The 13,228-nt window shown below is 38.2% G+C and overlaps 1 protein-coding gene across 1 annotated transcript; it reads left to right on the top strand.

Moving 5' to 3' along the window:
• The first annotated feature begins 9,602 nt into the window (after positions 1 to 9,602).
• Positions 9,603 to 13,058, top strand: LOC125477027 (heat shock 70 kDa protein, mitochondrial-like). Its single transcript, XM_048583772.1, has 6 exons — positions 9,603 to 9,847; positions 10,498 to 10,562; positions 10,684 to 10,762; positions 10,869 to 11,435; positions 11,519 to 12,139; positions 12,242 to 13,058. The coding sequence occupies exons 1-6, from the start codon at positions 9,773 to 9,775 to the stop codon at positions 12,872 to 12,874; spliced, it is 2,040 nt and encodes a 679-aa protein (XP_048439729.1). The 5' UTR covers positions 9,603 to 9,772; the 3' UTR covers positions 12,875 to 13,058.
• Positions 13,059 to 13,228: the final 170 nt, after the last annotated feature.

The raw sequence follows: 13,228 nt of genomic DNA, 5'->3' as shown, positions 1-13,228 counted from the left end.
GGAAAACTGAGCTATACACGAGATTACCAATGCAAAATGTAAAATTATATCGATCAATACTGAAAAACTAAATGGATCAGGGAATTCCTATTTAGCAAAGTAGCAGAGAAGAAAGCAAAAAACAACATATTCTACAACAACTTATTTATACCAAAGAAGATATATTAGTTTATTAGTTGCTTAATTTTTCTCTTGTTTGTTTTTTAAAAAATTGGTGTAAAACATGACTTTCTTAAGCCTTACACACCCAAGCAAAATGCACGCAGCACCAATGCTTATTGGGGCATTTCATCGAACATGTGTAAGGCAACTTTCAAATCTTCAAAAACTCAACCCAACTTCTTCAGCTTGCATCTTCCAGTGTTATATCTTATCAATATAAATGAGCATTAATAAGAGAAGGAATAAAAATGAGGAAAATGAATTAGTGGCAGGACAACAAGTCTTAAACCAACTCATGTACACAAGCACCGCTCCATTAAAACTCAACATAACAATTGTACCTGGCACCTAAAAAGAATGCATCTGAATAGTTAGTTATCTGAAACCCACAACAAAATAACCAATTCTAATCCCTTTTCGAACCCAGATTAAAATCGACAAAACTACAAAAAGCAATTATCTGAAACCCCATTACGCACATTTATGTCTAAACAACAATATATCACAATCAGTATAAATGAGGTATAAGTATTTATCATAATGTACCACAGATAGCAAGGTAGACGTCATGGAGAATCTCGATAAAACCTTCTAAACGTATCAGCCTCAAGCCTTCGAAAATAGGAAATACGTCTAATTATTTCATATGATATCAATATAAAATAGTGAAAACAACCACTAATTGAAATGGATAAGCCCATTCAAAATTCAAAATTGAGGATCACAAAATTCAAATGTGGGAGAAGAACCATATGGCTCAAACGTGGAGAAGAAACCAGACGACTTCCTACAAAATAAGCCGTGTGCAAAAATGTATCAACCTAAAAGAATATATATGGAATTTAATGATTAACATTTTTAATTAAAATTACACAATAATGACATGTAATCTAAATATGCTGACATGACTATTGTTTAGGCTTGCTAATCAAATTTTAAAATAGAACCAATGTTTGATCTAAAAACTGTTAGAAAAGTGCATGGGATTCTAATTTTCCCTTAAATAGAACAACACTCAGCTCAATTTGAAAATCAAATGATTCAGATGCAAGCTATACTGAAAGAAATAGAAAGACTCTCCAGAATAGGATAAATAAGAAATATGAATGAATTAGCCTTAATACCTACAGGAAACATTAATCCACCTCAATTAGCAACAGAATCAGCCGAACATCTTGAAAACAGAAGAGCATCAAATTTTTATAAGACATTCATTAGGCCAGAAGATTGTCCAGAAGCCACAGAATCTTCAAAAACCATATTTAAGCAGAATATTTATCAAACTAGTCTGTAAGAAATTTTGCATGATCACGAAAGATTAAGGCAGATATATTTGTTTAAATTCGAAAGTTTTTACAGCTGAATATGGTTGAGAGATATCTCCTGTTTGTAGATATTGTTAGGTACTCAAGCCCAGGGGAAGAGCCCAACCCAAAAGACTAGTCCAATAGGTGGGAGGACCCCTAAGACTTAAGAACCACTACATCCCCATAAATGTAGTCGATGTGGGATCATAACATTACACCACCCTTCGGAAGCCGACGCCCACGGCGACCCTTACTCTGGTGGCTTTCAAAATCTATATGATAAAGGTAATTATGAGTAGTACCGCGGTAATTAATTTCATTGTTTTCTTGAATTGAGATTCCTCTGGTAATTGTTTTCTTTTCAATTAAGCTTTTCGGTGCCGTGTGGCGTTTGGTGAATTTTGGCTAAACTTCATTAAAACCTTAAATACTGCTATTCCTTTAAATTGTTATTTCTTATCCAATGCCTATGGGTATGGAATATGACTTTTATTAAGTGAATTATTTCTTCATTGGGCAAATATTGTACGTTTTGCATACAACAAGTATTTAAAAGTACACAAGAATACCAATTACATAATAATATACCCAAAATATCTGTACATTCCTTATTCTCCAAGGTTGACTCACACAACACTCCCTCTCACGTTGGTGCGTAGATATCTCCTAGACACAACTTGTCAAGTGAGTCTTGAAATACTCTTACTGACACTTAACACATCGGCCAACTGGTCTTCAGATCTTACATACGGAATTTCCACCAACTTAACATCCAACTTTTCTTTGATAAAATGTCTATCCACTTCAACATCTTTGGTATGATCATGCTGAACTAGATTATTAGCTATTTCCCACACATCATGATTATCACAATACAATAGCATAGCTCCATGTGGCTCTCTATAAGAAGAATCCTCAGCCATGATAACTCACAAATCCCATGTGCCATACCATAGTATTCGGCCTCTGCTATTGACCTAGCAACTACATTATGTTTCTTGCTCCTCCAAGTCACAAGATTTCCTCCAACAAATGTAAAGTACCCTGATGTAGAGCGTCTATCAGTAATATTCCCAGCCCAATTAGCATCAGTGTACCCTTTGACTTCCAAATGCCCATGTTTCTTGAAAGTCAATCCCTTTCCAGGAGCACTTTTCAAAAAACTCCATATTCACATTACTGTAGCCATGTGATCCTCACTAGGAGATTGCATAAACTGACTTACTACACTAACAACATATGCAATATCTGGTCTCGTAAGAGACAAGTAAATCAACCTTCCTACTAACCTTTGGTATGTTTCCCTGTTTGCTAGGATCTAGTCCGGGTATATCACCAAGTGATGATTTTCAACTATAGGTGTTTTTATCGGTTTACATGCCAACATTGTGCTCTCAGACAAAATATCCAGAACATACTTCCGCTGAGATAAGTTAATACCATCACGGGAACGAGCTACTTTAATTCCCAAGAAGTACTTCAAACCTCCTAAATATTTCATCTCAAACTCTTTAGAGAGATACACCTGTAGTATCTCCATCTTTTCTGTATCATCACCTGTGACTACCATATCATCCACATATATTATTAACAAGGTAATCTTTTCACCCATGCGTCTGATAAAGAAAGTGTGATATGCATTTCTTTGTTGATAACCAAATTCCTTCATCTCATTAGTAAATCTTCCAAACTAGGCCCTCGATGATTGTTTGAGTCCATAAAGAGCCTTTCGCAGTCTACACACCTTACCTGTTCTATTCTGCACTTCATACCCAGGTGGAAGCTCCATGTATACTTCTTCTTCCAGGTCTCCATGTAGAAAAGCATTTTTTACATCAAATTGTATCAACGGCCAATCAAAATTAGCAATTAAAGACAAAAGAACCGGAATAATGTTCATCTTTGCTACTGGAGCAAATGTTTCCTGATAATCTACTCCGAAAGTCTGTGTGTACCCATTAGCAACCAATCTTGCCTTGTATAGATCAGTGGTTCCATCTGCCTTGTGTTTGATGGTGAACACTCATTTACAACCTACTGGTTTTTTTCCTTGGGATAATGACTCCCCGCTCCAAGTTCCTTTTTTTTTTTTTTGTAAGGCTTTCATTTCAACCTCCATTGCTTCTGTCCATCGAGGATCCTGCAAAGCTTCTTCCACTTTAGTTGGAATTTTGATTCCATCCATTGTATTGACAAATGCTTGGTACTTGGGAGATAGATGATGTGTAGAAACATACTTTGCAATTGCATATCTCACTTTTCCATTCAAAGAATACCTATTAGAAGGTTTCCCACGATTTTGTCTAGGAGGCAATACATAAGTACTTTCAATGTTAGTCAAATTATGAGCTACATCAGATTGGGACAAACTTACCTCACGGATATCCTCGGGGACCTGAACGTGTACAACTAAAGAAGAGTTATTTCTTGAAGTATTGAGGTTGTCCAAATTTTAAGTCGAAGGGTGCAGCGAGTTGCAGATTGATCCATTACTTGCATTGGGCTCATATAGCACGCTGGGCTTAGTAACAGCCTCGGCTCTTAGACTTTTAGGCCCACTTGCCTGATCACTTAAACTTAGCAAACCAGATTAGGCTCACTAATGATGCTGGGCTCTCGGTGACTCATGTTGCTAGGCTCACTAATGTTGTTGGGCTCTCGGTGACTCATGTTGCTAGGCTCACGATAATCACTCAAACCCACTATTAGGTTTCAGATAATCATATGTGGCTGGCAAATTCCACCACCGCAGATTTCAAGCTCACGGTGGCCATCCACCTGTTCAGTTGGAAGATCAATCCAACTATAATCTTCTATGCTTATCTCCCCTTGAAGATTATAGTAGGTGTGGTCAGTAAGAAAAAACATCTCATGCTTGGAAAATGTAACATCTATGGTGACGTGCATATGCTTTGTAGGTGGGTGATAACACCGGTACCCCTTCTGCTAACTATTATATCCTATAAAAATACATCGAACTGCACATGGATCCAACTTACTGTGCTGATTTTTGTGGAGGTGCATATAGACCACACAACCAAAGATACGTGGTTGCAAATGAAGTGAAGATGGTAACGTTACATGGTCGACAAAAACTTCCATAGAAGTGCAAAAATTATGCACTCGAGAGGGCATACGGTTCATGAGATAAATAGAGTATCTGACGACATTCGCCCAATAAGAACGAGGAGCATGAGCACCAATAAGGAGTGCTTGAGTGGTTTCCAAAATATGTCTATTTTTGCATTCTGCAACCCCATTTTGTTGTGGGGTTTGTGGACAAGTAGTCTAATGAAGAATGCCTTTCTCCTGAAAATATTAAGAAAGTTTGGTATTGAGATATTCCCCACCATTGTCGGACTTAAGAACCTTGAGGGGAAGATAGTATTGATTTTTAAGCATGCTGTAAAACTGGTGAAATTTTTTACCAACGTGACTTTTATGTTTCATAGTATAAAGCCATGTCATTCTGGTGCAGTTATCCACAAAAATAACAAACCAACGAATCCCATAATTAGTAGCTACTGGAGAAGGCCCCTACACATCAGAACGAACTAACTCAAAAGGAAATATTTTTTTATTGAAACTCAAATTATAAGAAGTACGATGACTTTTTGCAAGAATGCAATCATTACATTGGAAATCAAAGTCTGAAACACCATGAAATAAAGACGAAAGCAATTTTTTCAAATAACCAAAAGATGTATGCCCTAATTGACAATGCCATAACTAGACTGTCTTATTCTTGTTTGGGTGACTGATGCGTACTTGATTTACTCGACTTGCTGATACATTATCCACATAATATAACCCTCTTTTCTTAGTACCATGCCCAATTATCGCCCAAGTCTAGATATCCTAAAATAGGCAAAAAGTAGGAAACATTAGCACAACACAATCTAATTGCTCAGTAACTTGACCAACAAAAAAGTAGGTGGTTAGATAAAGACAAAACAAGTAGTGTGTTGTGAATGGACAAAGATGGAGTGAGGGAAATAGAACCCGCTCTTGTCACAGGAGCAACATCATCATTGGCAGTAATGACCTCTTCTTTAGATGTTGAAGTCAGGTGATAGAATAATGATGCATCATAAGTCATATGATCCGAAGCTCCAGAGTCAATTATCCAACCAATATCTTTTTTGGTGGATGTTATTAAAACAGTACCGATTTTACCTGAATCTTCTGAGTTGTCACTCATTGAAATTTGATTGATTAAAGATAGAAGTGGGCCGATTTCATCTCCTGTTGACGATGCCTCCGAAGTGGACCTTGCAGCTTGGGCTGTTGTGATTAGGTTGGACAAAGTAGGCTGGTGTTGACTCGCTACAACATTAGCAGTCCTCGGATCCCATCAGATTTTTCAAGTTGGGCTTTGAGCCCAGTCTAGCCCTCTTGTACATTGGACGTTGCTCCTGGTCCTGTAACTGTTACACAGGCTTAACCCGTCTTTTTAGTTCCCCAAGCCTTTAATTTCTTCTTTTTTTCCCAATACTAATCTGGGTAGCCATGGATTTCAAAACAGGTATCCTCAGTATGGCATGTTCCATTATAGTGATTGCAATGGAGTTTATCTTTATCAATATCCTTCTGGGTACGGGATGGTCGAGTGAATTCATTAGCCTGTGGACGTGAACTAGACGCCTTTGTTGCCATAGCCATACAAGGTACTGTCATTGTAGTCCTTGTTCCCATCATAGTGGTCTTCCTTCGGGATTCTCGTTGTACCAAACTGAAGCATTTTTTGATTCAAGGATAGGTTTCATCCTCAGACTCTCACTCCGAACTTGGTCAAAACCGTTATCTAATCCAACGAAAAAGTCGTACACCCTGTCATTTGCAACTTCTTTCCGAGTTTTTAGGTTTGCTCTACACACCGTACGGAGAGGATGTCTCTTGTCTAGGTCGTGCCAAACACCCTTTAGTTCGGTGAAATATAGAATGATTGGATGACCATCTTGTCTCGTTTGTGTAGCCTTGCACCGGAGTTCATAATATTGTGACTCATCAGAACCATCATAGAACATCTAGGTGACACTTTCCCATATATCTTTGCTCGTGGGCAAGTCTATAAAGTGGCCAAGTAGATGTGGTTCCATGCTTTTGAGCAACCACCCATACACAATGGCATCTTCAGTTGACCACTTTACATATCCTGGATCATTTTCATCAATAGCCGGGATTTTACCCGTTAGGTAGCCTTGCTTCCTGAGACCTGAAGAGTGAACCTCCATCATCTTGGACCAAACCTTGAAGTTCGATTTGCTCAATCGAAACCTGAATGGAACAACATTGATATTGGTAGACACTACCCTGAAGAGCCATAGGTTGCATAGGGATTATGGCGCCAGCTTTTTCTTCTGCCATTGCACTGACAGGTTTGCCGAATGTAGCCTTGTTGCTTCTAAAGGCTACAAGATTTGATTTATGGGTTCAAGATTTGAAGAACCAGAGTTTCGAAGGCTAGGGCATGTACGGTGTTTAGGGTTTTTCAAGAAGAGTCAGGTCAAAACCTGCTCTGGTACCTTGTAGAATTATTAGAGAAACAGGTAGTACGACTCACTTCCAACAATACAGATACTGTCCCCAACTTGGTAATTACCACCTGCACAATCCGTCAGGTGTGGAGTTTTATCACAAAGGGCCTCGATATTAGTTGGAGTGGGGTTGTGATATTTAAACTCTTCTTTTCTCATTGATACAGTCAATGTGGGACATTTCAACACGCCCCCTCACCTGGGACCCAATTAGTGGGTCACACGTGGGTGATCCACACATCGACAACCGCAACCATGTGGAGCTAAAGGGCTCACCCTACACGTGGGGCCAAGGGAATCACCATCATCGCGCGGGGCCAAGGGACCCACTCATCACGTGTCAGTACAATACGGGCCCACTCCCTGATTCTGATACTAAGATAGAATTCTAGGATTTTGGTAAATATTGTTCTGATATTATTCTTCTCTCATAGAGGACTATATAAACTTATACAATTGCCTATAAATCAAGAAACAAGTATACCAATTACATAATAATATACCCAAAAAATCTCTACATTCCTTATTCTTCAAGGTTGACTCACGCAACACTTTTAAGTCAAAAACAGATCCACTATTTTTCCACATACCCCAGAAAAGAAAAAAAAAAAGAAGAAAAGAAAGCAAGTGCAAACACAAATCTTGTGATGGTACAAAAAAAAACACTGAAACGTGAAATCCCCAATACATACAAAAAAAATTTCACCAATCCCTTTGACTTTACATACAAATCAGAGCCAAGAAAACAAACTCATATGAAGAAATGATAAAAAAACAATCCAAGATTTTAAAAATTATAAAATAATAAAATGATCAAAATCCAAGAGGCAGAATTCATCAAAGACAATAAAAAGGTAGATTATTTATTATATGGGATTTCTAGGGATTGACGTACCGGAAGTATGATGTGGATAATCTCATACCATCAAATTTACTAAAATACTAAAGCAATAATTGTGATATTTTTGTATGTTATATGTCAGATAATAATCTCAAATTTTCAATACAAGTATAGTTTTTTTGTAAGTGTAAATAGGCAATTATTTGTATGACACATAGTAAGTTTCGTTAAATCCATCTAGGCCTTTGCCTAGACCTTGTCTTGGCGCATAGGCACCCAACTCTCTGTTGGACTAGCGCTTAACGTTTCTTGATTAGGACTACCCGATGTTAGAATCTTGGATCCACCACTGCCCACTACCACTTCGACTAATTATCATCCCTTATTTTGAATAATTGTTTATAAATGACAGAAAAGTGAAAAGTTTGATTAATTTTAAGAACTGTATGTGATAAAAATCCTCATAGTTTTGTATTCTCTTCTCTCCTTCCTTCCAAATTCTTGTGTTGTTCTATAACTTCTACAGTCACCCTCATTTTAGGGTGCTATTATGCCCACCCTATTGTTTTATCATCCGACCTAATTTTTAATGAAAGTTTTAAAGAAAAGTTTATGTTTCTACAAAATTACATAGAAGGACAAAAGAAAAATGTAAAGAAAGTGTTTTGTTTGGGAACTGAAGTGACGTAGGAGGCCCCGCCTCTCTCTGTCTCTCTAGTGCACCATGCTTCTCATAACCAACTCAAAACAAAGTGAAAGACCCAAGATTTTAGTTGTTGCTTCCTTTCAGTGTTGGCAACTCATATCACATTTAATATTGAAGAGAAGTTCGATTTTATAAAGATATTATACAATTATTTGAATTTAAGAAACGTTTTCTGGTTTAGACGCAAATAGTGGGAAAAATGAAACAAATTAAAACTTCAGATTTTGCGGCAGAATGCAATAGGTCGAATACCAGTTTAGGCATTCTTTGGATGGGTTTTATGATTTGGTCGATGAAATTAACGAAGAAGACGGGGAGATAAGAGTAATAAACCATAAAAGGAAACTTACTAAGTACTAGTTTGGGGCTGCTTAACTTTTTTTATAAGCAGAGGTGAAAAAAAAAAAAAAAAAACTAGGCTCCAATTTGTGTTTGGCTACTCATAATATTTAGTAGTCAAGTGAATCTAAAGGTTACATAATTCGTAATTGAAAATCTTCAAAAATCTTCAGTTGTTTTTGTTGAATACATGAAAAATGAGCAATCCTTAAAAAGTTTAAGAGCTCGTTTGAATGTACTTTTAAAATGACTGAAAGCGCTTTTAGAGAAAAAGTTTTGGGGTTCCAAAAGAACTTTAAGTGCTTTCTACAAGAAACACCAGTTATGTGCTTCTTCCAGGAAGTATTTAAGTGCTTTTGCAGGATTTACTAATATTTTTACTAAGGATTGTTTCTAAAAATATTTTAACCAAAAAACGCTTTCAATCATTTTAAAAGCATATCCAAACGAGCTCTAAAACTCCGTAAAGTTGGTGAATTTTAGTAAAGAAATAGCGTTAGGAGGTGGACTTAGCCTCACAATGGGCTAGCAATAATGTGGTTCAGACTCGCCTTTGGCAAAAATCAAACTTAAAACTTCTAACTTACAAGTGAAAAGAATTACTATTAGACCGTAATACTGATTACTAATATAAAATATTTAATTAATTAAACTTCTTTTCGGTCAAGTCAATTAACTTTCGCAGCAAGAAAGGCGAGTTTTCTTGGGCCGTCGTCCTTCCGGCCCTGCCCATCTCTCCGCCTCATAAATTCCGCAAAACCCTAAACCCTACACAATCCCAACACTCACTGCAAACCCTCTGTTCTTCTCGTTCTCTCTCTCTCTCTCTTTCTCTCTCCCTCTCTCTCATTGTTTCTCTGTTGCTGCTCGAAGCAGAGCCATGGCAACCGTTGCTTTGCTCCGTAACTTCCGGCGCCGCGACGTCGCGTCGGCCTCCCTCTCCGCCTACCGTTCCGTACGTCTCACATTCTCATTAAATTTTCTGTCTTTGGGTTTTTCCTTCGTTTTCTGGGACGATGAATATCTATGTATTTTTTCTCTCTCTCGCTTGTGGTTATTTAATTGTAAATTGGTGTTTGTTTCGGGTTGTTTGATAGCCATGAGCTCTTAAATTTTTGGTAGAAATTTGATTTTCTGTCTTTTTCTGAATTCATACTGTTGTCTGATATGATTGATATTTTGGCTGTGAAAGAGGGCTGTTTGAAAATAGTGGTTTTTAATTATTATTTAATTGAACATTTGATGGAATTCTTCCTTTTGTTTTGTACAAATTATTGTATAGCTTGAAAGTGTTTGATTAATAAGATCAGTTGGTCAAGATGTGGTTTTGGTTTTACGTGTGCGTCAGCACGTGCCGAGGGACTAGTATGATCTTCACCTTAATTGTATCTTGACACTACATTTTGACAAATATGTGCTTCTTTGATGAAATAGGTTTTCATAAGTTGCTAGTTATTGTTAAGTTCTAAAGATAAAAGATAGTATTTTGGGTTTGTGGAATTCATTGATTTGAAGTTTTATAGGATAATGCAATATGAATTGAACAATTGCATTAAGAAGCTTAATTATCTGTTTGTTTGTTTGTTAACTTTTTCGGTGCAAAAGTTTACTAGCATTGCCAAGCCATCACCTTTGAGCCAGAAGTGGGCAAGCTTAGCAAGACCTTTCAGGTAATTTGGAATTTTGGATAGTCGATTTTTAGTTTTACTATAGCAGATTTTCTTTCGGTTTTTAATTTGGATTTTTTCCTAGTCGATTTAGCTTATTAATAACATGTTCTGCTTGAAACAGTTCTAGACCTGCTGGGAATGATATAATTGGGATCGATTTGGGCACAACCAACTCATGTGTTGCTGTGATGGAGGGCAAGGTAACCCTTCGTTATGTTCTCATATTTGTGATGGTTGAATTCTTTGTTTAAGTATTCTTTTGGTTGTGTGTTTTTGTATTTGATGATTAATTGTGGATTATCACAGAATCCCAAGGTTATCGAGAATTCTGAAGGAGCTCGGACCACACCATCAGTAGTTGCCATGAATCAGAAAGGAGAACTTCTTGTTGGTACTCCAGCAAAACGTCAGGCTGTGACGAACCCAACAAACACAGTTTCTGGAACCAAGCGTCTGATTGGGAGACACTTTAACGATGCCCAAACACAAAAGGAAATGAAGATGGTTCCATACAAGATTGTGGAAGCTCCAAATGGAGAAGCATGGGTTGAAGTCAATGGACAACAGTACGCTCCAGGCCAGATTGGAGCTTTTGTTCTGACAAAGATGAAAGAAACTGCTGAGGCTTACCTTGGAAAGTCTGTTTCTAGAGCTGTGATCACGGTCCCAGCTTATTTCAATGATGCCCAGAGACAGGCCACAAAGGATGCTGGAAGAATTGCAGGGCTAACCGTAGAGAGAATCATAAACGAGCCAACTGCTGCTGCTCTTTCCTATGGTATGACCAGCAAGGAAGGCCTAATTGCTGTATTTGATCTTGGTGGTGGGACATTTGACGTATCCATTCTGGAGATATCCAATGGTGTTTTTGAGGTATGCACGGTTTGCCATACTGTTAGATCCTGTCTTCTTTTCCTTTATTTTGGAAGACCTAGTAAGAACTCTCTCTTATGTAGGTGAAAGCAACAAATGGTGACACATTCTTGGGAGGAGAGGATTTCGACAATGCTTTGCTGGACTTCTTAGTGAGTGAATTCAAGAGAACTGAGGGGATTGAACTTACAAAGGATAGGCTTGCCTTGCAGAGGCTTCGGGAGGCAGCTGAGAAAGCTAAGATTGAACTTTCATCTTCATCTCAAACTGAGATAAACCTTCCGTTCATCACAGCTGATGCTTCGGGTGCTAAGCATCTGAACATCACGCTGACCCGATCAAAGTTTGAAAGCCTGGTTAATCACCTGATTGAGAGGACAAAGGTACCGTGCAAGAATTGTTTGAGGGATGCCAACATGTCTATTAAGGATGTGGATGAGGTCCTTCTTGTTGGAGGAATGACTCGTGTTCCTAAAGTGCAAGAGGTAGTTGCAGAAATATTTGGAAAGAGCCCAAGCAAAGGAGTCAATCCAGATGAGGCAGTTGCTTTGGGAGCTGCCATCCAAGGTGGTATTCTTCGCGGTGATGTTAAGGAGTTGCTTCTTCTCGATGTTACTCCTCTATCACTTGGTATCGAAACATTGGGTGGTATATTCGCCAAGCTGATTGCTAGAAACACTACAATTCCAACAAAGAAGAGTCAGGTCAGTCCTCAAGAAAATGTTTAAACTTACATTGATTACTTAACTGTGCGTGTTGCTGAACTGTTTGCATCTTATCCTACCTTTTGTTATGGAATTGTGCAGGTATTTTCAACAGCTGCTGACAACCAAACTCACGTCGGTATCAAGGTGCTACAAGGGGAGAGAGAAATGGCTGCTGACAACAAGCTTCTTGGAGAGTTTGACCTTCAAGGCATCCCTCCAGCACCGAGGGGAATGCCTCAGATTGAAGTTACATTTGACATTGATGCCAACGGTATAGTAACTGTTTCTGCAAGGGACAAGGCCACTGGTAAGGAGCAACAGGTTACCATCCGCTCAAGTGCAGGGCCTACGGAGGAGGAAATTCAGAGAATGATCAAGGATGCCGAGCTGCATGCTCAAAAGGATCAGCAGAGGAAAGCTCTCGTTGATATAAAAAACAGTGCGGACACCAGCATCTACAGCATTGAGAAGAGTTTGAGCGAATACCATGACAAAGTTCCGAGCGAAATCGCTAAAGAAATCGAGGATGCAGTTGCTGACTTGAGGACGGCAATTGGAGGGGACAATGCTGATGAGATAAAGTCGAAGCTTGACATTGCAAACAAAGCTGTGTCAAAGATTGGTGAGCATATGTCGAAGGGTTCTGGAGGCGGTGGTGGCTCATCGTCTGGAGGCTCACAGAACGAAGGAGACGTAGCTCCGGAGGCAGAGTACCAAGAGATGGAGAAGTGAGTAGCGAAGCACTTGTCTTAGTTATGAAAGTGGGATAAAAGATGTCTTTCATGTAATTAGACTATTGAGCAAGTATGCTTTCAAAACATTATTTTGTTGAATTTAATTTTAAATTAGTAATTGAAATTTTTTGGTAGTGAATGATTCCCTGATTTGTGGGAATTATTCAGTCATTGTCTAAAAATTTCTAGACGCTTCGTTTGCTGTCAAAGATTGGATTGGATTGGATTTAGCAGTATGTTGAACGAAAAAATAGATTAGTTTGGTGACAATCTTAAACAATACAATCTAGTTACTTATTGAATACAATCTTAAACAACAGAACAAACTAACCCAATAGAAAGACAACTCAAT

This window comes from the organism of the source record quoted next, unplaced genomic scaffold (assembly GCF_019419815.1).
Source record: "Pyrus x bretschneideri cultivar Hongxiangsu unplaced genomic scaffold, Pyrus_bretschneideri_v1 Contig20, whole genome shotgun sequence".
NCBI classification, from domain to species: Eukaryota; Viridiplantae; Streptophyta; class Magnoliopsida; order Rosales; family Rosaceae; genus Pyrus; species Pyrus x bretschneideri.
Note: the sequence above shows the minus strand (reverse complement) of the source record. Positions and strands in the feature narration are given on the sequence as shown.